Below are 24,193 nucleotides of genomic sequence, written 5' to 3'. Positions count from 1 at the left end.
GGAGTGTAGGCTTTCTTCCTGGAGAAGACTTTGCACCTCTTTTTCTAAAATGATATATTAGAATCTCATTTTGAGCCTGGAGGCAATGAGAAGTGCGTGGGTGAGGCCTGAGAATAAGTATTCCTTTTCAAGGCAACTGCTCCAGATGAGGCAGAAAGGTTTTTCTGCAAGGAGAGGTTGTTTCCTCAGACAGAATAGAGAGCTGCTTCCACCAGTAAAGAGGGTTCAGAGCAAACTGATGGGTTGAAATTCTCAGCTTTGTCTATGTCTGTCCAAATATCCCCACCTGAAGTCTCAGCATCCCACTCCTTCCTAAATAGTGCCCTTACCTTGGCACTAGAGACCTGGTGAGGTTGCACGTTCAACTGACATTGCAGCTCTGGGCCTAACCCAAACTATATTGGTCTTGCAGCTAGGTGAGGTAAGGGACTACTTTAAGTAACCATAGAGATTTTCTGACTGTCCATTTATACCTTGAGATGGGAGATGAAGCCTTAAATTTATCTTTTTCTTTTTGGCTTTCTCCAGGGCAATCAGAAGAAGCCATAATAATCCACAATCCTCATGATCACCATTGTCATCATAACAGCTAAGCCCTATAGTCATTCAATTCCCAATGCCTTGCTTTCTACCTGTAATCTATCCTATGCCACACTGGTGAGAATTTGAGTAAGCACTGTCCCAGCAAGGAGGATATTCATGTGGTCTTCAAATATGTGAGCTGTCCAATCCCATAATCACGTTTTGAGAGCCTATTTCCTGGGACAATTCCTGATAAAATTATCGTGTCAGGTCCCAACAGAAAATAGATTGCACAATCGATGGGTTTAACTGGAGAGAATTTAACAGAGGGGCTCTTTCTAGAAGTGTGGGCAGGATTAAGGGAGGCAATAAGGAATCTTTACACACCCAGGAACTACCAACAATGAGAAATCATTACCACACTTAAACCCCCAGGGGACAAGAGGAAGTGGTTCTACCAGAGCCTGGAGAAAGCTGGACTGTGGAAGAGAGCCACTCAACAGCAGCTGTGGCCATAGATGAACTCAGCCCTTGCCAGAATCATAGTGCTGTGGTACAGAAGGAGCTAAGGAGAAGAAATACCTCAACCTCTCTTTCTTTCTGCCTTTTGATCTCTTGATGATGCCTCCCATTGGTCAAATCCAACTGGACTCAGAGGTCAAGAGAGGCTGGCTAGGGCCGGCCCCATGGCTTAGCAGTTAAGTGCTCGCGCTCTGCTACTGGCGGCCCGGGTTCAGATCCCAGGCGCGCCCTGACGCACCACTTCTCTGGCCATGCTGAGGCCGCGTCCCACATACAGCAACTAGTAGGATGTGCAACTATGACATACAACTATCTACTGGGGCTTTGGGGAAAAAAAAAAAGGAGGTGGATTGGCAATAGATGTTAGCTCAGAGCCGGTCTTCTTCAGCAAAAAGAGGAGGATTAGCATGGGTGTTAGCTCAGGGCTGATCTTCCTCACAAAAAAAAAAAGAGAGGCTGGCTAATGCAGTTAGTAGAGATCAGCCTCCCAGAGCAGAGAACAGAGCAAAGATTGGATTGGATGATGGAGAACTGATAATAATTAGCCCAAGATAACCAATTTCTATACAAAAAGCTGCTACAGGAACAAAACAGACGTTTTTGAAATCTCTATTGATCTTAGCCTTTGCTATCTATGAATTTATCTTTGGCCACTGATGGGATGCTCCCAGGATATAGGAATTTAAAAAAAGGTTTTATTATTCTTGATCTTATTTTAATACTATCTAGTCCATGGGAAAGCTTCTTAGTGAGGTGGTAATAGAACCAGGAAGGGAAATAAATTATCCAACTCTTAACTTGCTGTTCAGTTCTCTACCTGAACTCCAGAACTTTCTCTGTTTTGTTTTTGTTTAGTGATCCTGATTTACACAAATGCTGAAGCTTCACTTGATGCTGACTAATGGTCTTCTGGCCTGTGAGCAGGCTGAGAGAGATGCCAGTTATAGGGCAGTGCTCGGTAAAACTCTTGCCTCCTCACGGCATAGGAAATGGGGTGGAGTGGTAATTTTAGAGAGAACACTGGAGAACTGAAGGTGCAGTTGGCAGGTCTGAGCTTCATTTTTGGGTGAGCTTCATTTCCTATGGCTCATAAACTGTGTGACAAATGATAGCCACATGGAAATTATTTTCTGTACATCCTTAGGTTAAAATAATGTTTGGCACCACACAACATTTCCCTGAGGTTTTGCTTTGTGATAGCTTCCTCTTTGTAAGTATTTTATTTAAATCCTGAGGCAAGAATGACTGTACCAAACTGTTTTCTTGAAGTATGGCAAGACTGCTAATTATCTTCCAATGTCCCTTTGTTCTTTCCTCCTTTTAGTAATAGAAATCCCTCCATAGAATTTTAGAGACACATCTAGTTTTCCTTAGAGCTAGACATGGCCATGTGATTTCCTTACCATTGGAATATGAACCAAAAAGACATGTGCAACACACCTGCATTGCTTTCCTAAAAGGCATCACATGCCCTCCGTGTTCTCTCTTTTCTCTTCACGGAGCCAGGCTGCAGATGTGGCACTAGTGAGCCAGTGTTGAGCTGGGGGATGGCCGATGTCGTGGAAGACAGCCACCGGCCCATCTTGGATCCTCTCCTTACCTCTGGACTATTACGTGAAAAAAATAAACTGTCTTGCTTGAGCCACTGCTTTTTTGGATGCCTTCGTTACAGCAGCTTAGCCTAAACCTTAGCTAATGTATCAGGGCTCATTTGGAAGTAACATATGACAACTGTTTTGTGCAAATTTGAGAAGTTCACCTGTAATCTCTAACTTCCCATCTAAATAAACAGATGACCAAACAAAATATTTTATTGAAAATCAAGGGGTTTTTCTTTTTGAGGAAGATTGGCCCTGCACTAACATCTGTTGCCAATCTTCCTCTTTTTTTTTTTCTCTCCAAAGCCCCAGTACATAGTTGCATATCGTAGTTGTAGAGTTGTAGCTCTTCTATGTGGGAAGCTCTTCTACGTGGGACGCTGCCTCAGCATGACTTGAGGAGTGATGAATAGGTCCGCGCCCAGGATCTGAACCCACGAACCCTCAGCCACTGAAGCACAACGCATGAATTTAACCGCTATGCCACCGAGCTGGCCCCGAAAATCAAGTTTTTTATTTGATTTTATGTAATTAGATGGATAGCTGGAAAAGAAATGAGCACATATTTTAATATATGTTTTTTAGTGTTATTATCTAGGATAGTTTTAGCCTTCATGTGTTTTTCTTCCTCCTGTTTTTTTAAATGACTGTTTTCCATACTTATGGTTCCCCCAGATTGTGTACAAGATACTACAGAGAAGAAAACACTCACAACTTTATCCTCCTCTTCTTTACAGTTTGTTCTCAATTATTATATGTGAACTGCCAATGTCAGGCAGTGTGTTTTCTAGTTTAGGAAAGAGAAATGGTTTACACACAGTTGATCTTCATTTTAAACACGTTAACTTAATGAAAGTGACTCAAGTATTATGTGCAATATGACAGAGTAGGAGAAAAAAATCCTTGGGAACTAATCATTTGAACCCGTTATTCATTCCACAAACATTTATTGAACATATTATGCTGTAAGGGTGCTGTGCTTGGTGCTTCATTGACACTCAAGCCATGGTTTCTGTGACAAATGCCTTTAATGTATAGAAGGGAAGAGAGCTATTTGCACATGTCTTGTATAAGACTGTAAGTGATGGGATAGAAGCTTCTGTTAAACAGCATCTCGTGAGGTTGTCACTAAAATACCTAATCAGCTTAGAAAATGATAAAATAGCACCACCAAAAATTAGGAGTAACAACTATTGATAGAATTTGAAGGAGTTTCTAGTTACTGCTAGTTTCATGCAGTCAGAAACAGGGCAAATCTGCCGGCCTGAAAGTACATAAGATGCTCCCTACCCTGCCCCTACCTCCAACTGTCCACTCCCTAGATCAGAAACAGGAGCATTGTTCTGACTAGAAACTGACAGGTGTCACCTGCTCTACAAGTGTGGTTTCTGGATGCAGCCAGAGTGTTACTGCTTCCCAATTCTCTTCTTCCCTTCCCCTCTTTTACTACATCCAATAAATAATACAACTCCTAGGGAGTTGAGGAAGGTATTCAGAGAGTGACATTTTGCATCCAAGGTGGTATTATCCCTGCAAAGGAAGCATTTTAAGTGGAGACAGAGACAAGAGGCAGCAAAGCCTTTTGGACATTAGAGTTTCCTTATATTCCGTCTATTCAGTGTCAGAGAACTGGACAGTGGTAGTGGTGGTCGTGGGGGCAGAGAGTAGAAACTTCATTTCAGCCTCATGGAGCCCTGTATTAGACCCACTTTCCCCATTCACAGGTGTGTAGGACTCTTGATTTCACTCTCTATCTACTTGGTCAAATATCTTTCTCATTACTAGGCCTGGATACTGTCCTGGCCCAAGTCCCAGTACTGATTAGAATTTTCCTTTTGTGTAACTATATTGTGGGGAGAAACGTGATTAATTCTCCAAGAACTACAGAGAAAAATGAGTTAAGATAAAAATGAAGAGAAAGAGCATAATAGACAAAGAAGACAAATGACAGAGATTCCACCCGAGAAGAAACAGAAGAAGCAATAATTGAAAACATAAGTCTAAAGAATTTTCTTAAAAACATTACAAATCTCAAAAAAACTCATGGTGTTCTAATTTTAAAAAATCAATGAAAGAGGCTTGCTCTTGAACACCTCCTAGCAATAATTTTTGAATTATGAGGATAAAGAAAAAAATTTCATATGTATCCTGACACAAGTGTAACAGAATTTTAAACAGGACTTTTTCTATAGTGTGCTAGTTTGAGTCTTCCAAGAAGCAGACTCCAAGATGGGATTAGATATGGAAAGGATTTATTGGGGAAAATGACTGTGGGAGGAAAAGGGCAGGGAGCCAGAGGAGGTAGGAGAGCCTTCAGACTGTGATGCTGGTCAGACTTCCATGTAGGAGGCAGGGAAGAGAGGAGGGTTGGATAAGAAGAGTCTCAGACTGCAATGGAGTGTTAAGAAAGTTTCTGGCAGGCCAATGGGAAGTCTTCCAGCCGGAGTTGCTTATCAGCTGAGTCCCTCAGAGGACCTTCATTAACATGCCTGCTATGCTCAGTCATTCATTGGCTGGGAGCGGCCCACGGGATGCGGGATGTGTGGCCTCAGTGTGAACACAGTGGTGGATTCAGAGCAGGAGCTGGGGCTGTCAATCAATTGCACTCACTGCAGCAGCAGATCTGAACCACACATTTTTATGGCCGCTTCATGCATCAGCCCAAACCCTGAGGATCATGGATGATAAGTATTGACACACTCTAAAAGTTTATAGACGCATGTAAGCAGGACTCAGTAAAGGACAGCAGAAGTAGTCTAGAGACTGCCGCTCCAGCCAGGCTCTAGAAGAGAAGGCTACAGTTTGGAATTTCAAAAGAAAATATTTGAAAGGAAACTCCTCTCTTCCTGGAAGGCAACTCTTCTCTCTTCAGCTGTCTCTATTCTGCTTTAATATCAGAAAAGGTATTTGCAACATAAATATCCAACAAAGGACTCATATCTAGAAAATATACAAGTCAATAAGAAAAAGACAACCAGTAGAAAAATGTGCAAAACCGTTGAATAAGCACTTCACAAATGAGGAAATCCAAAGACCTAATGATTATGTGAAAAGTCCTTAGACTTATTATAAATTAAGGAAGTGAAAATTAAAACCACACACATACCAAAATGGCTAAAATTTAAAAGTTTTTAAATTTTAATTAAAAAAATTTAAAATTGGCAAAGTTATGGAGCAGTGGGAACTCTTATACACAGCTGGTAGGAGTGTAAATTAGTACTGCCGATAGCTTTGCATCATCTACCTAAGTTGAAGGTACACACATATTCTATGGTTTAATAATTTCATCCCTAGGTATATAGTCAACAAAAATGTAGACCAGAAGACATACATACAAGAGTACCTACAGCAGCACGTTTCATAATAGCCACACATTAAAAACAACTCAAATATCCATCGACAGTAAAATAGATAAATCATACAATATGCATACAATGGAATACTATATATTGGCAAGGATAAATCAAAAGTTAAATGCAACATCGTGTGTGAATCTTACAAACATAATGAGCTAAAAAGCCAGATATCATAGAGTACATATTAAGGTTCCTTTTTACACAAACTTCAAAACTAGAAAAAACTAATATATAAGGATTAGGGATGCACATATAGGTGGTAAGATAACAAAGAAAATGAAGAAATGAATATAATAAAACTAGAGGACAGGAGTTTTTTGGGGAGGGGAGTTTATTAGACGGGGATGGTAGAGGGGTTTCTGGGGGTGCTGGTAATGACTTCTTTCTTTTTTCTTATTTCTTCTAGTCTTTTACTCCAACACAATGTTCATTTTTCAAAAGGATTCATATTTTTCCCTTAACAGTTCAATTGTTAAATTTCCAAAGCAACAGGTACAATTATAAACAAACATTCATCGACTAAACATCCAGAGTGACAATAACTTTTAAGCTAATGTTGTTTGCATATTCCAGGGTTTTAATAAGTAACAGCACTTGATCACTATTAATAATAAAACCTTACTATTTGCTTAGGTTTACGGTATGTTGTTCTTATTGTGATGAGATACACATAACATAATCTTTATCATTTTAACCATTTGTAAGTGTTTATTCAGTGGCATTAAACACATTCAGAGTGTTGTGTGACCATCACCACTATCTATACCTAAAACTTGTTTATCCCCAACAAAAACGTTGTACCCATTAAACAATAACTCTCCCTTTCCCCTCACCCCAGCTCCTGGTAACCTCTAATCTACTTTCTGTCTCTGTGTATTTGCCTCTTCTAGGTACCTCATATAACCTCATATCATCATGCAATATTTATCCTTCTGTGTGTGGCTTATTTCACTAAGCATAATGTTTTCAAGGTCCATCCATGTTGTAGCCCATATCAAAATTTCAATCCTTTTTATGGCTGAATATTCCATTGTATGTATATACCACATTTTGTTTATACTTTGATCTGTTGATGGACATTTGGGTTGTTTCCACCTTTTGGCTATTGTGAATAATGTTGCTATGAACATTGGTATACAAATATCTTTTTGATTCTCTGTTTTTAATTTTTATGGATATATACGTAGGAGTGGAATTTGCTTGGTCATATGGTAGTTCTATTCAATCTTTTGAGAAACTGCCAAACTATTATTCATAGAGGCTGCACCATTTTACATTCCCACCAGCAGTGCATGAGGGTTCCAATTTTTCCACATCCTCTCCAATACTTATTTTCCATTTTTGTTTTTGTTTTTTTTATTATAGCCATCCTAGTAGGTATGAAGTGGTATCTCATTGTGGTTTTGATTTGCATTTCCCTGATGACTAATGATGCTAGGTATCTTTTTATGTGCTTATGGCCATCTGTCTGTCTTCTTTGAAGAAATGTCTATTTAAGTCATTTGCCCATTTTTGAATTTGGTTGTTTGGGGTTTTTTTTGTTGTCATAGGAGTTCTTTATATATTCTGGATATTAATTCCTTATCGGATATATAATTAACAAATATTTTCATTTTCTAAGTTGTCTTTTTGATTTCTTGATAGTGTCTTTTTTTTGTGAGGAAGATCAGCCCTATGCTAACATCTGCCAATCCTCCTCTTTTTTTTTTGCTGAGGAAGAGGGGCCTTGGGCTAACATCCGTGCCCATCTTCCTCCACTTTATATGGGACACTGCCACAGCATGGCTTGACAAGGGGTGTGTCAGTGCGTGCCCGGGATCCGAACCTGCGAACCCCGGGCCGCCTCAGCGCAGCACACGCACTTAACCGCTTGTGCCACCGGGCTGGACCCTCTTGGTAGTGTCTTTTGATGCACAAATTACTTAATTTTGATGAAGCCCAATTTATTTTTCTTTTGTTTCCTGTGCTTTTGATGTCATATTCATGAAGTCATTGCCAAATCCAATGTCATAAAGACTTTCTCCCAATGTTCTCTTCTATGAGTTTTTTATTTTTACCTCTTGTGTTTAGATCTTTGATCCATTTTGAGTTTATTTTTCTATATGGTATAAGATAAGGTTTCCATTTCATTCTTTTGCACATGAATATCCAGTTTTGCCAGCACTGTTTGTTGAAAAGACTGTCCTTTCTCCATTAAATAGTCTTGGCACTTTTGTTGAAACTCAATTGACAATATATGGGGGTTTATTTCTGGGACATCTATTCTATTCTATTGGTCTATATGTCTGTCCTTATGCCAGTACCACACTGTTTTAATTACTTTAGCTTTGCAGTAAGTTTCAAAGTCAAGAAGTGTGAGTCCACCAACTTTCTTTTTCAAGATTATTTTGGCTATTTGGGGCCATTTGCAGTTTCATATGAATCTGAGGGCTGGCTTTTCCATTTCTGTGAAATAGGCTCTTGGAATTTTTATAGGGATTGTGTTGAATCTGTTTATCACTTTGAGCAGCATTGACATCTTAACAATGTTAAGTCTTCCTATTCCTGAACGTGGGATGTCTTTCCATTTATTTAGGTCTTTAATTTCTTTCAGCAATGTTTTGTAGTTTTCAGCATACAAGTCTTTCACCTCCTTGGTTAGATTTATTCTTAAGAATTTAACTCTTTTACATACGATTGTAAATGGAATTGCTTTCCTAATTTCATTTTCAGATTATTCATTGCTGGTGTATAGAAACACAACTAATTTTTGTGTGTTGGTCTTGTATCCTGCAACTTTGCTAAATTCATTTTTTAGCTGTAGCAGCTTTCTTGTGAATTATTTGGGATTTTCTATATAAAGGATCATGTTTTCTGCAAATATAGATAGTTTTATCTCTTCCTTTTGAATTTGGATTACTTTCATTTTTTTTTTTCTTATCTAATAGCTCTAGCTAGAACTGTCAGTACAATGGTGAATAGCAGTGATGAAAGCAAGCATCCTTGGCTTGTTCCTGATTTCAGGGGGGAAAGCTTTCAGTCTTTCACCATTGAATATGATGTTAGCTGTGGGTTTTTCATAAATACTCTTTATCATATTGAGGAACTTTTCCCTTTATTCTTAGTTTTTTGAGAGTTTTTATCGATAAAAAGTTGGTGGATTCTGTCAAATGCCTTTTCCGCATCAAGATGATCATGCCATTTTTTTCTCTTTGTTCTATGAATGCATTGTATTACATAAATGAATTTTCATATGTTGAACCAGGCTTTCATTCTTGGGATAAATCCCACTTGGTCATGAGGAATAATCCTTTTAATACTCTATTGGATTTTATTTGCTAATATTTTGTTGAGGATTTTACATCTATACTCATAAAGATAGTGGTCTGTAATTTTTTCTTGTGATGTGTTTATCTGGCTTGGTATCAAAGGATTGCTATTATAAAATGTTTCCTCCCCTTCAATTTTTTGGAAGAGTTAAGAAGGATTAGTTTTAATTACTCTTTAAATGTGTGGTAGAATTCACTGGTGAAGCCATCTGGCCCAAGACTTTTGTTTTGAAGGAGGTTTTTGATTACTTATTCGATTCGATCTCTATTTTCTATTTCCCCTTGAGTCAGTTTAAGTAATTTGTGTGTTTCAGAGAATTTGTCTTTTGGGTTAACTAATTTGTTGGCATGTAATTGTTTACACTATTCTGTTATAATGCTTTTTATCTCTGTAAAGTTGATAGTAATGTCTCCACTTTTATTTCTGATTTTAGTTATTTGCGTCTTCTCTCTCTCTCTTTTCTTTTGTCACTCTAGCTAAAGGGTTGTCAATTTTGTTGATCTTTTCCAAGAACCAACTTTTGGTTTCATTGATTTTCTCTATTGTTTTTCTATTCTCTATTTTGTTCATCTCCACTCTAATCTTTATTATTTCCTATCTTTGACTTTAGTTTGCTCTTTTTCTAATTCCTTAAGGTGTAAATTTAGGTTATTGATTTCAGATCTTTCTTCTTTTTTAATGTAGGCATTTATAGCTATAAATTTCCCTCTGAGCATTGCTTTCACTGTATCCTGTAAGCTTTGGTATGTTGTGTTTTTGTTTTCATTTGACTCTAAGTGTTTTCTAATTTCTCTTGTGATTTATTTTTTGACCCATTAGTTGTTTGATAGTATGTTGCTAATTTCCGCATATTTGTGCATTTTTCAGTATTCTTTCAGTTATTGATTTCTAACTTCATCCCACTGTGTTCAGAACAGATGCTTTGTATAATATCCATCTTTTAAACCAACTGAGACTTGTTTTCTGGCCTAACATATGGTCTATCCGTGGAGTAGTCTCAGGTGTGCTTGAGAAGAATGTGTATTCTGCTGTCATTTGGATGGAGTGTTGTGTATATGTTTGTTAGGCCTAGTTGATTTATTGTGTTGTTCAAGTCTTCTGTTTCCTTACTTATCATCTGTCTGGTTGATCTATCCGTTATTGAAAGTAGGCTACTGAAGTCTGCAACTATTATTGTAGAACTTTCTAATTCTCCCTTCAATTCTGTCAATTTTTGCTTCACGTATTTCAAGGTTATGTTATAGATGTGTAAATGTTTATAATTATTATATCTTCTTCCTGTATTGAAACTTTTATTAATATATAATATCCATCTTTGCCTCTTGTAACCTTTTTTGATTTAAAGTTTATTTTATTTGATATTAGTATAGCCACCTCAGCTCTCTTTTGGTCACTATTTGCATGGAATATCTTTTTCCCTCCTTTCACTTTCAACCTGTGTCTTTGGATGTAAAGTGAGTCTCTTGTAGAGAGCAAATAGTTAAATCATGTTTAAAAAAAATCCGTTCTGCCAATTTCTGTCTTTTGGATGGAGAGTTTAATTCATTTACATTTAAAGTAAGTACTTATAAAGAGGGATTTACTTCTGACATTTTGCTATTTTGTTTTCTATATGCTTTATTATTTTTTTATTTCCCACATTACTGCCTTCTTTTGTATTTAGTTGATTTTTGTATGGAACGTTTTGAAGCCTTTCTCATTTCTTTATGTGCATTATCTATAGATATATTCTTTGTGGTTTCCATGGGGATTACATTTAACATTCTAAAGTTATAACAATCTAATTTGAATTTATACCAGCTTAACTTCAATAACATACGACTCTGTTCCTGTACAGCTTGATACCCCCTTTCCTGTTTTTGATATCACAGATTACATCTTTATATATTGTGTGCCTAGTACCATAAACTAATAGTTGTTTTTTATGCATTTGTCTTTAAATCACATAGAAAATAAAAAGTGGAGTTACAAACCAAAATTACAATAATACTAGCTTTTATAATTGCCCATGTTTTATTCATTACCAGAGATCTTTATTTCTTTATATGGCCTTGAGTTACTGCTTACTATGCTTTCATTTTAACCTGGACTCCCATTATCATTTCTTGCAGGGCAGATCTAGTGGTAACAAACTCCCTCACCTTTTGTTTATCTGGGAATGTCTTTTTTTCCCTTATTTTTGAAGGACAGTTTTGCTGGATATAGAATTATAAGCTGACAGTTTTTTTCTTTCAGCATTTTGACTATATCAATCTACTGCCTTCTAGTCTCCACAGTTTCTGATGAGAAGTCAGCTGATAGTCTTATTGGGAATCCCTTGTATGTGACAAATCATTTCTCTCTTGCTGTTTGCAAGATTCTCTCTTTGTCCTTGGCTGTTGATGGTTTGATTATAATGTGTCTTGGTGTGGATTTCTTCGAGTTTATCCTACTTGGAATTTGTGGAGCTTGTCAGATTTATAGATTTCTATCTTGCAAAAAATTTGGGAAAATTTTGGACATTATTTATTCAAATAATGTCTCTACCTCTTTCTCTCTCTTGTCTTTCTGGGACTCCCACAGTCTGTATATTGGTTTGCTTGATGGTGTCCCACAGGTCTCATAGGCCCTGTTTATTTTTCTTCATCCTTGTTTTTCTTTCTGCTACTCAGCCTGGATAATCTCATTTGACCTATCTTCAATTTCACTGACTCTTTCTTCTTCCTAATTAAAAACTGCTGTTGAGCCCCTTTAGTGAATTTTTTTATTTCCGTTATTGTACTTTCAACTCCAGAATTTCTATTTGGTTCTTCTTTTAGAATTTCTCTTTATTAATATTCTCTATTTGATGAAATATCATTCCCATACTTTCCTTTAGTTCTTTAGACATGACTACGTTTGTTTCTTTTTTTTTTTAACTATTTAAAATAGCTAATTTTAAGTCTTTGTCTAGTAAGCCCAATATCTGAAAGTCCTCAGGGACATTTTCTATTGACTACTTTTTTCCCTGTGTATGGGCATACTTTCTTATTTCTTTGCATGTCTCATAATTTTGGGGGGCAAACATGATATTTTAAATTATGTGACAACTCTGAAAAAAAGATTCTCTTGCCTCTTTAGGGTTTGTTGTTGCTGACTGTTGTCATTTGTCTGCTTAGATACTTTTCTAAACTAATTCAGTAAAGTTTGTATTCTTTGTTGTGGTGGTCACTGATATCTCTGCTCAGTTAGCTTAGTGGTCAGCTAATGGTTAGACAGGGATTTCCTTCAATACCTAGAACCAATAAGTCTCCTAGTTTTTGCCAAGGGGCCCTGCATGTGTGTTGAAGCATCCTTTCAACACTTGGCTAGGCTGTTGACAACTCTGCCTTAGCCTTCACATCTGGCTTGAGCAATTCCTCAAGATTAGCTAGATGTGAGAGCTCAGGGCCTTCTCAGGTCTTTTCTGAGCATATGTACAGCCTTAGTCATGTGTATAGCCCTATGCATGCATGTGGCCTTGCAGATTTTCAGGACCATATTGGAGCTTTTCAAAGCCCCCTGTAGATATCTAATTCCTGAACTTTTACTTTTAAGATTCTAATGATATCTAATTCCTAATTAATCCTAATTAGGAATTATCTAATTCCTAATATCTAATTCCTAATTAGATATCTAATTATATCTAATCAAGATATCTAATTCCTGAGCTTTTACTTAGAGAATGGTCTAAGCATTTGCCTCAATACTGCCCACCTCAGTCAGTGGTTGCCTGTGGTTGTTTTCAACCAATGACCCTGGTGAAAGGCTGTTTACACTGGATGAACTCTGAATCAGGTCAAATAAAGATAGCCTTGAGAGTAGAGTCTTCCAGAGAATCACCAGATAGATCAAATAATGACAAGTCTTTGAGAATGAGGCTTTGATGGGACTTTTAACACTTTTATGCTCCTTCCAGTAGCTGCTAGGCTGCTGGTTTTCACCATGATAACAGGCTGTTGATTTTTAAGGCTACCGCAGAGCCGAGTAGAAGGAAATGAGAATAAAGCAAATGAAAATGCCATAAAGCTCATTGTTTTTTCTGAGATTGGGCTGTTTTTCTTGAACAAACACTCCCTGTATTGCTGCAAGCTTTTGGTTACTTTCCAGAGTTCTGATTAGTCAATTCTGACAGTTTTTCCAGTGTTCATATTGCTTTCATAGAGGAGAGGATTTTCAGTTGTCCTTACTCTTCCTTACTTCTGGATATCTGGTTTTTGACTCTTGATCAATTTATGATGTGCAATTAAGGTCTGAAATTCTCCCTGGAGGCCACTAGGGTTAGTTTCTTTACTGATGGTTTGCAACTGGATTTATGGGTCTGACAAACCTGGCTTGATTATTTAAAGGGCCTCTCTAAGAGCTTCTCCTTTGAGCTTTTTGTAAACAAGATTCCTCTCACAGACCTTGGTGGTTCAAGATAGTGACACAACATGGTCCATTTATGCAAATAAGGGCCCTTGGGGAGCTTGTATATGGGCTGCCTCTCTGACTTCCAGTGCTTGCCTGTATCCTCTTTCTCTTGCTGCACCATATCCTTTGCTTTTAAATAAAAGCCTATGTGAAGATATTCTGTGGAGTCTGGTGAATCCTTTCAAATAACCAAACTGGGAAAATCTTTGCAAAGGTATATCCATGCAATATAATACTATTCAGCTATAGAAAAGAATGTGAAAGATACTTGTGGACTAATATGGAAAGACATCTGGGATATACTGTTAAATGAAAATGCAAGATGCAGAATTGCATATTTGGTATACTATTTTTTATGTAAGAAAGGGGAGAAATACAAGGGTGCATAATTGTATCTGTTTGATTTGCATAAGGAAACACTGAAAGGATACACAAAAAAGCTATTAAAAATTATTAACTATGGAAGTGATGGAAGCAAGATATCTCAACAAATAAATTTTCATATTGTTTTGATTTTTGAATCTTACAAATATATTACCCATTCAAAAAATTTAAATTATCAAAGTAGATGAAGAAAAAAAGAAAAATTAGGTCATGTGGCCAAAGGGGATAATAAAGTATTATAGAGGTTCATAATAAGTACCAATAAATAAAGATGGAAAAATAATAGACATGCCAAAGTATAAACATAAACAACAAAAGTAAATAGCGACACAAGATACACAGGTGAAGTTTCACCTGGGTAGCATATAAAAGGCTTGGATTATTTTTTCAGCTTAGGCTATCTGAGCAGCATACATTTTTGGTGGGATATTTCTTTTTGTAAGGTGCTGTCCTGTGCATTGTAGGATGTTTAGCAGGATCCCTGGCATGTACTCACTAGATACCAGTAACACCACCTCCTGCCCCCAAAGTTGTGACAACCAAAAAATGTCTCCAAACCTTGCCAAATGTCCAGGGGAGAGGGGCACCAAAAGCATGCCCAACTGAGAATGACTGCTTCAGCTGATTTGAATAGTAACTAGTTTTTCTGAACAGCTCATTTAAAAAAAAAATTTCCTTCTAATTTTCCAGTGAATGTTTTCCTGATAGCTGATCTATGTCCCAGAACTACTCTTTCATTGAGATGTCAAATATTTCATATAATAGTATTTTCCAGTTCTTTTTTTATTATTAACGTAAGCATGGCTCAGCCAATATATTATTTTGCCATTTCTTTTGCTTGACATTAATGATTTATCAGAAATATTTCCCCTTTTAATAAGATATTTAAATTGATGAATCATTTGGTGTGATTTTGTTACTTTGAAACTTTTTGTGTGGTAGCCAATCTCTAATTCTTTAAGGATGTTAGAGAAATGGAATTAAATACTCATGTCCACGTATACACTTTTCAGTAGAGTTTCTTATATAAAATCGAGAAGAGGGCTACCTCTAATACGAATTTGAAGTACTTGTTACTGACTCCCTTTTTTTTTTTTTTTTTTATCTTTCCTTGGGAGTCTGGAATCCTTCAAAATCCTTCAAAACATTGTGCAGGGGGTGGTAAGGCCAATGATTAATTAGCTCCATATCTGTGACAATCCCCATCTAACAGTGACGTAAACGCAGAGGCTCTGGCTAGCTCAGCAGCTCACAATTCTGGCAGCCCGACTTGTGGTGGGTTATGTAGAGAGAAACAGAAGGAGCTGCTCCTCCCTCAGCTCTACTCAGGATCTTCTGAGAGTGATGCATGTGGTCATAATTATATTTAAATATGACTGTTCTGTTACTGAAGAAAGCAAATCAAACCTGTAATCGGGAACCTGGGCCACAGACTACAGCACAACCATCTGCGTGAGCTTGGAGACGAGTCTCCTTCCTCTTTGTCTCTTGTTCCGGAGGTTTTTCATGTTGATGTGATTAATTTCAGGTCAAGGAGCGGGGAAGATCACATTTTCCAGGAGAATCATCTTGGTTTACCCCGTCTCTGAACTCAGGTGGAAGGGTTTCTTCAACTGGAAGGGAGATAACAGTTCAAAGCAGGAAAGCGAAGACAGTTTTATGACTGCGACAGAAAATCTCTCTTCGTTCTGAAAAATCTGAAGGAGTCTAAAGACGGGATGCGCTCAAATAAATCTTCAGCCAGCAGCAGGATCTTTAACCAACCTGTCCTCCCTCTTCCCCAGCGCCTCCTAAGTGCTTGCAACCCGGTTCCCAGTCCACTCCAGCGCGTGCGTGCAGACTCGCTCACAGGCGGGGGACGTCTCCCAGGGGCGCCCGCTAAATGGCAAACAGATGCCCGACGTGCCAAAGACTTCGCGGAGGAGGGCACCGCCTGGGAGAGGCGTTCCAGCCCGGTGGTTTCCTAGTGGAAAGTCCGTACTGTCGTATTCTCTTTGCTTGAAAGGGGAGAGTTTTGAAAGCAGGGCGTCCCATTTCCCCAGGCAGGGATGCGGAGACCCAGACCCGGCTCCAGGACTGGAAACCACTTCCCAGCAGCTGAGGAGCTAAGTGGCGGCTTGCCGCCCGGCCCTTTCCTCTCCTTCACCCGGGGCACGCAGACGCCACGCTCCCTGGCTTTGCCTCGCTGCCTCCTCGAGCCCCACTTCCCAAGCCCTGAATAGGCCGCAGGACTCCCGACCTTGTTTCCGTCCTCCCACTCGCTGCCTGGGCCGCGTGAGTCCGAGCTTATTCGCGAATTAAAGGCCAAAGATTTGGCTCCGGAAGTTAGCTTTGACAGCACGGCTGTCCCTCTTAGGGTCATTTCAGAGAGTGCCCCCAAAAATCCCGGTACTTGAGCCCCCCCCACCCCCTAACCCATGAATCCCCGAGTGGTGCCCAGCAGGTGTGCTGCCGGCAGCTCCACTGCAGTCAAGGAGCTGCGGGGGCTCTGTACCTGTCTCTTTCCCGACAACACCTGAGACCGCACCGGGGCACACCCAACAAACCCCGTGAATCCAAATATCCCGACAGAGGTGTCCAAATTCGAGTTTGGTCCGACCGTTCCCCTCCCGCGGCCACTCTGAAAGCCTCTTCTGCGAGGTCTTTTCCTTCGGACTCGAAGAGGCGCGCGCTTCGGTGCGCTGGGTCCACCTCTGCCCTAGGCTCTGGCGGGGGCGGGGGTGGGTAGGCAGGGACCTGGATCTGATTAGCTAGGAGGGGGAAAGCCGTGGGCCTGACTGCTCTCTCCTGTCTCTCGGGCTCCTCGAGGAGGAGGAGGGACGGTACAAAAGAGGAGGGGCGGGGGTCCCATCTCTGAGCACCCGAGCCTGTGGTTTGAGCCGCCGCAGCCGGGACCCGGCTCTCACCTCGCCCCCGCCCCGGGCCCCAGCCATGGGGCCCCCTTCCAGCTCTGGCTTCTACGTGAGCCGCGCCGTAGCCCTGCTGCTGGCGGGGCTGGCCGCCGCGCTCCTGCTGGCGCTGGCGGTGCTGGCAGCTCTGTACGGCCACTGCGCGCGCGTCCCGCCGTCGGAGATTCAGCACCGCGGGGTCCCGGACGCCGCGCCCGTCCCGCCCCGCAAGCAGAAGGAGCCGCCGCCAACGCCGAAGTCCGGCCCCGCTCGTGAGCCGGAGGTGGCGGCCACTCCGAGCGACTGGCGACCCCCAGGGCCCTGGGACCAGCTGCGCCTGCCTCCCTGGCTCGTGCCGCTGCACTATGAGCTGGAGCTGTGGCCCCGGCTGCGGCCAGACGAGCACTCGGGGCCAGCATTGCGCTTCACTGGCCGCGTGAACATCACGGTGCGCTGCACAGTGTCCACCGCGCGGCTGCTGCTGCACAGCCTCTTCCTGGACTGTGCCAGCGCCGAGGTGCGGGGCCCTCTGTCCCCGGGCACCGGAGACGCCACCGTCGGCCGCGTGCCCGTGAACGACGTGTGGTTCGCGTTGGACATGGAGTACATGGTGCTGGAGCTCGGCGAGGCCCTGCAGCCCGGGAGCAGCTACGAGCTGCAGCTCAGCTTCTCGGGCCCAGTGTACCAGGACACCTGGGAGGGACTCTTCCTCAACCTCTACACGGACCAGGGTGAGCGCAGGTAAGGGCAGGCCGACCCCGGGCCTCCTCGGCCCCCGCGCGGGCTGCGGGTCCACCTGCTTACATGCGTCCAGGTGCGCATCTCCCGCCCTTCCCAGAAGCCCCCAGGCCGTCCCTTGCGACTTTTTCTTCTTGAACCACAGGGCGAGCGCCTCCTTCCTCCCCTTCCCTTCAGATAGTCTGCTCGGAATAAAGGCTTCGAGACCGTGGTCCTTCCTCTGGCCAGTTTTCGGCCCCATCCCTGCCTATCCAGTTTGTTTCTATCGTTGCCCCTTTTAAGGTCACTCTACCCTGGAAGTTTATCGTCCTTTTCAGAAAGCCCCTTTCTTCTCTACCCCGGAATTTCTTCACCGCAGTGAACAAATCCCTTGCTACTCCAAGTTTGGTCCACGGGCCAGCAATAGCTGTAATATCTGGAGCTTGTTAGAAATGCAGACTCTTAGGCCCCACTCTCGACCAAGGGGATCGTAATATGCGTTTTAACGACATCCTCGGGTGATTCACGGGCGTTCAAGTCGGAGAAGAGCCGGGCGGTAGCACCCTTGCCCGCTCCGCCGTTCCCTCCTGGAGCGCCGCTCGGCGCGCAGCTCCCTGCTCTGCCTCTTTTCCTCAGAACTCTGTAACCGCCGCTCTTGCAACAAACAGACCCTCTTTGGTGCCGTTTGTTCTCGTGTTTTTTCTTTTTGCTAAGGTTTTCCAAAACTTCGGAATCCCCTTTAATTCGTCCCCTCCCACCCCTCGCCTGCGGCCCGCGTCTCTTTCCTGCGGTGAGCATCCTCTACCCCGCCCGACTCTGAACGGCTCTGCAGAGCGTCGAGGGCGGCGCTTTCGGGATTCCTCCGCTGGAAAAAAAAAAAAAGAAGCGACAAGAGACCTCCCCTCCGAGCTGGCAAGCTCACTTAGTGTACATGTGTTCTCTTTACATTCGTTTGAGATAATGTCTCCCACACGGAATGCTTCCAGCTCAAAAATTGCCTCTTTCCACGCTCTGTGACCACATTACTGACCTCCGGCGAGCTGGCCAAATGGTTTATGTGGACGATACCAAAAGGGTCTTTTTTCAAACTGGCGATCTCCTCCTTCACTCACGCACTGGTGGAGCATTTGCGGTTTACACAACTGTATGTACTTTGCCCTTTAATATTAAAGAAAATGTTCTCAGATGTTCTATGAGGGGAAAACCCCCCCACTAAATTACCCCCTAAATCATCTCCTGCACTATTTTCAAAACTTCAGGGGTTTTAAAATAAGTTTAATGAACTGCCTTAGTAGATGTGTAATCTGTAACTTTTGTTTTTAAGGACAGTATGTCTGGTTTTTCTCTTTCAAAAATGTATTAATGCTTGAAAAATAGTTTTGAAAAGTTTCTCATTAGGATGATGTGTTACCGGATTTATGGGCACTGTGTGTGGAAATCTTTTGAAATAACTCTATGTGGTTCAGGGTGCAGGATTTTTCGGAGGAAAAAAATGGACTTTCCACACATATCGAGCAGTGTTTTCTGCTGTCAGTCAGTAAATCTGCAACTGTTCACCCATCTCTTCCTTCTTCCTGTCTTAATGCAGCTATGGCCCAGACAAACTGCTCTAGCAAACATGGGAAAGCAAAGTCTCTTTCCATTTTTCTGTTGAGCCGCCAACTCTAGTGGTGACTAGAAACCATCTTTTGAGAACATTAAAATTCAAACAAGCAGAAATCTTAATAAGTCCTACAGATGTTCGTAGACCCAAGTAGAGCTCCAGAACTGTGGCATCTTAGAGGAGTGGTTGCCTCTAAGTTGTTTTCTGGGTCTCTGCTTCTGAAACCACAAGAAAAAGAAGCCTGTCACTGAGCTTGAAGCCAAGGTCACACAGAACCTGGACAAAATGATGACTTGTGAGGCAGATTTTGGAAGCCCCACAGGCCTGAGTTTGAACCTGAGCTGTGTGACTTGAGCCAGTGTCTTCATCTGTCTCAGTTTGTTGTCTCATTCATGAAATAGACATAATAAGTGCCAACTTTCAGAGCGTTGTGAGAATTAAATGAGAAAGAGGGGACAGTGACTGGTACACAACCTGTGCAGTGAAAGCTACTATCATTAGCTCAGGGTATAATTGTTAGGAGCAGCCTCCTGTTATCTAAACATGGAACCTTCTACGTTCCTGGTAGATAACGAGTCTAAGAATATTCCCAGATGGGAAGCAAGTGCCTATTGATTTCACATTTTTCTTGGGATGTCTAATTCCAGCTGCAAAGGTTGGAACATGTTTACCTCTCTTCTTGGTGACCCCTCATCCCAGTGGGGACAGGCTAATGTTTTAAAATAATTTTACTCAACATTAAGGGAAAAGAAAAAGAAAATCATTCCAGAAAATACAAAGAGCATCACTATCCGACACTTCTAAGGTTGAGGTTATGATTTTCTAGCTTTAGAAGCTGTTGTGGATGCTACCCACCTATGTTTGCCCTTTCTCTGCTTGGCTGGTGCCATCGCATTTCTGCCGTATAGGAGCCATCTACTGGATGCCTTGAACATGTGCTTCTGTATATCAGAGTTTGGTTCCCTCCTTTCATGTATAGAAAGTCAAGAGCAAGATCCAAATGTTAATGTCCCTCAGAGCAGTATTTTCTTCATTCCTTGGCATATCACCATTTCAGGTTTTACAGTATTCACCTATCTCCAGCCATGTTATTTGCTAAAAAAAGTTACTTGACTCAAAAATATTAAGTAGATTTATTGAAAAGCACCTCTATACCATTGTCATGGATGGAAAACCACTTGCAGTTTATACAAAGTAATGGCACTGACTAGTTCACTAAAACAAAACAATGTTAATAAGTTCTACCCATTATTACTGCCTGCTGAAGGATCGGAAGGCTCTGAATCTGAAGGCTGCTCTCTCTTTGTTAAAAAAAGAGAAATTAAAACTAGATGTTCAAAATAAATAACACCAAACTAAGACTTTCTATTGACCTAATCAGAATGATTCATAAAATTGGAAAAGGACTGGCTTTCTCGTGTGTGAGTCAGATCTATATAACAGTGTGTCTGGGGGCTACCAAAAATCTTTCTCCATCTATACTTTGGGAAATCCCAAATTAGAGTAGTGGTTCACAGACTTTAATGTGCATCAGAATCACCAGAGGAGCATATCAAACATGCAGATTTCTGGGGCACACCCTCAAAAATTCCAGATAAGTACACCCATGTTCATAGCAACATTATTCACAACAAGGTGGAAGCAACCCAAGTGTCCACTGATGGATGAATGGGTAAACAAATGTGATATATACATACATGAGAATATTATTCAGCCCTAAAGAGGAAAGAAACTCTGACATATGCTACTACATGGATAAATCTTGAGGACTTTATATAAGGTGTCTAGAGTAGTCAAATTCATAGAGACAGAGAGTAGAATGGTGATTGCTAGGGGCTGGGGGAGTGGGGAGTTGTTGTTTAATGAATATTGAGTTTTAGTTTTACAATATGAAATGAGTTCTGGAGATTGGTTGCACAACAATGTGAATGTACTTAACACTACTCAACTGTACATTTTAAAATGGTTAAGATGGTAAATTTTATGTTACGTGTATTTTACTACAATTTAAAATTTAAAAAGAGAAAAAAAGTTCTAGATCATTGAGTTTTGAGTGGGGTTTGGAAATTTATATATTTCAGTTGCTTCAGATAATTCTGATGCCCACAATCAGTGCCCCATACTTTTTTCTAACTGTTGTTTTGAAATCATTATAGATTTATGTAAAGTTGCAAAGATAGTACAGAGAGGTCTCATGTACCCTTCATCCAGTTTCCCCAAATGGTTATATGTTACATAATTATAGTACAATATCAAAAGCAGGAATTTGATACTGGTACTATGTATGTATATTGTTCTATGTCATTTATCACATGGGTAGATTTGTGAAACCACTACTACAATCAAACCACTACTACAATCAAGATACAGAACTGTTCCATCACCTCAGAGATCATGCTCATACTTTCCCTTTATACTTACACCACCTCTTCCCCCACCATCCCTAACCCCTGGCAGCCACTAACCTGTTCTCCATCTCTATAATTTTGTCATTTTGAGAATATTATATAAATGGAATCATATAGTATGTGACCTTTAGAGACTGGCTATTCTCACTCAGCATAATGGCCTTGGGATCCACCCAAGTTGCGTGTGTCCATAGTTTGATCTTTTTAATTGCTGATTAGTATTCCATGGTACGGATGTAAAGTTTGTTTAACTCATCACCTATTGAGGGACATTTTGGTTGTTTCCAGTTTTTGGCTATTACAAATAAAGTTTCTGTGAGCAATTGTGTATAGATTTTTGTGTGAATGTGAGTTTTTATTTTTCTAAGACAAACGCCCAGGAGTACAATCTCTGGGTGGTATGGTAGTTGCATGTTTAGTTTTTAAGAAACTGCCAAACTGTGTCCCAAAGTGTCTGCACCATTTTACATTCCCACCAGCAATGTATGAGTGAGACAGTTTCTCTGCATCCTGGCCACCATTTGGTGTTGTCACTGTTTTTCATGCTAACTGTCCTGATAGGTGTATAGTGATATCTCATTGTGGTTTTAATTTGCATTTCTCTAGTGGCTAATGATGTTGAACATGTTTGCATGCTTATTTGCCATCTGTATATCACTTCAATGAAATGTCTCTTCAAGTCTTTTTCCCATTTTCTAATTGAATTGTTTGTTTTTTTACTGTTGAGTTCTGGGAGTTCTTTATATATTCTAGATCTGAGTTTGTTATGAGATACATGGCTTACAAATATGTTCTCCCAGTCTGTAGCTTGTCTTTTCATCTTCTTAATAAGGTCTTTCAGAGAGCAAAAGTTTTTAATTTTAATGAAGTCCAATTTATCAATTTTTTTTATAGGTCATGCTTTTGTTGTCATTTCTAAGAATGATTTTTTTAAGGATTTATTTTTTTAAGAGCAATTTGGAGTTTACAACAAAATTGAGAGGGAGATACAGAGATTTCTCATATATCCGCATCCCTACACGTGCATACCCTCCCCCATTATAAACATCCCTCATCAGAATGGTACATTTTTTTTTTTAACAAGGAAGAACCTATATTGACATATCGTAATCACCCAAAGTCCATAGTTTGCTTTAGGATTCACTGTTGATGTTGTATATTCTATAAGTTTGGACAAATGTATAATGACGTATATCCATCATTATAATAAAATACGGAATATTTTCACTGCCCTAAAAATCCTGTTATCTGCCTATTCATCTCCCTTCTCCCTGCAACCATTGATCTTTTTATTGCCTCTGTAGTTTTGCCTTTTCTATAATGTCACATAGTCTGAATCATATAGTATGTGGCCTTTTCAGATTGGCTTCTTTCACTTAGTAAAATGCATTTAAGGTTCATCTATGGTTTTTCATGGCTTGATAACTCATATTTCTTAGCGCTGAATAGTATTCCATTGTCTGTATGTACCACAGTTTATTTATCCATTCACTTACTGAAGGACATCTTGGTTGCTTCCAAATTTGGGGAATTATGGTAAAAGCTGCTATAAACTCTATGTTCAGGTTCAAATAAATTTTCAACTTCTTTAGATAAATATCAAGGAGCATAATTGCTGGATTGTATGGTAAATGTGTGTTTAGTTTTATAAGAAACCACCAAACTGTCTTCCAAAGTGGCTGTACCATTTTGCATTCCCACCAGCAATGAATGAGAGTTCCTGTGGTTCCATATCCTTGCCAGCATTTGGTGTTGTCAGTTTTCTAGATTCTGGCCATTCTGGTATGTGTTTAGTGATATCTCATTGTTGTTTTAATTTGCATTTCCCTGATGACATATGATGTGGAACATCTTTTCATATGCTTATTTGCCATCTGTATAATTTCTTTGGTGTGGTGTTTGTTGAAGTCTTTGCACATTTTTTTTTTTTTGTGAGGAAGATCAGCTCTGCCAATTCTCCTCTTTTTGCTGAGGGAGACTGGCCCTGGGCTAACATCTGTGCCCATCTTCCTCCACTTGATATGGGATGCCGCCACAGCACAGCCCGACAAGCAGTGTGTCGGTGCATGCCCAGGATCTGAACCCAGGCTGCCACAGTGGAGCGAGTGCACTCAACCGCCATGCCATGGGGCTGGCTCCCTTTTGCCCATTTTTTAAATCAAGTTGTTTGTTTTCTTATTGTTGAGTTTTAAGAGTTCTTTATATATTTTGGATAACAGTCCTTTATCAGATATGTCTTTTGCAAATATTTTCTCCCAGTCTGTGGCTTCTCTTCTCATTCTCTTTATATTTTCTTTTACAGAGCAGAAGTTTTTACTTTTAATGAAGTCCAATTTATCAGTTATTTCTTTCATGGATCCTGTCTTTGCTGTAGTATCTAAAAAGACGTCACCATACCCAAAGTCATTTAGGTTTTATCCTATGTTATCTTCTGGGAGTTTTATAGTTTTTCATTTTACATTTAGTGGTCTATGAT

The 24,193-nt window shown here is 40.4% G+C and overlaps 1 protein-coding gene across 1 annotated transcript in view; it reads left to right on the top strand.

Annotated features, from left to right (window-relative positions):
• The first annotated feature begins 17,032 nt into the window (after positions 1–17,032).
• Positions 17,033–24,193, top strand: part of LVRN (laeverin) — a 79,043-nt gene continuing 71,882 nt past the window's right edge. The window contains exon 1 of the mRNA XM_087430315.1: positions 17,033–17,730. Coding sequence (XP_087286441.1) covers positions 17,033–17,730 — 698 coding nt within the window. The remainder of the gene's footprint in view (positions 17,731–24,193) is intronic.

This window comes from Ceratotherium simum, chromosome 4 (assembly GCF_057802395.1).
Source record: "Ceratotherium simum simum isolate JZ-2026a chromosome 4, ASM5780239v1, whole genome shotgun sequence".
Taxonomy (NCBI): Eukaryota; Metazoa; Chordata; class Mammalia; order Perissodactyla; family Rhinocerotidae; genus Ceratotherium; species Ceratotherium simum.
Note: the sequence above shows the minus strand (reverse complement) of the source record. Positions and strands in the feature narration are given on the sequence as shown.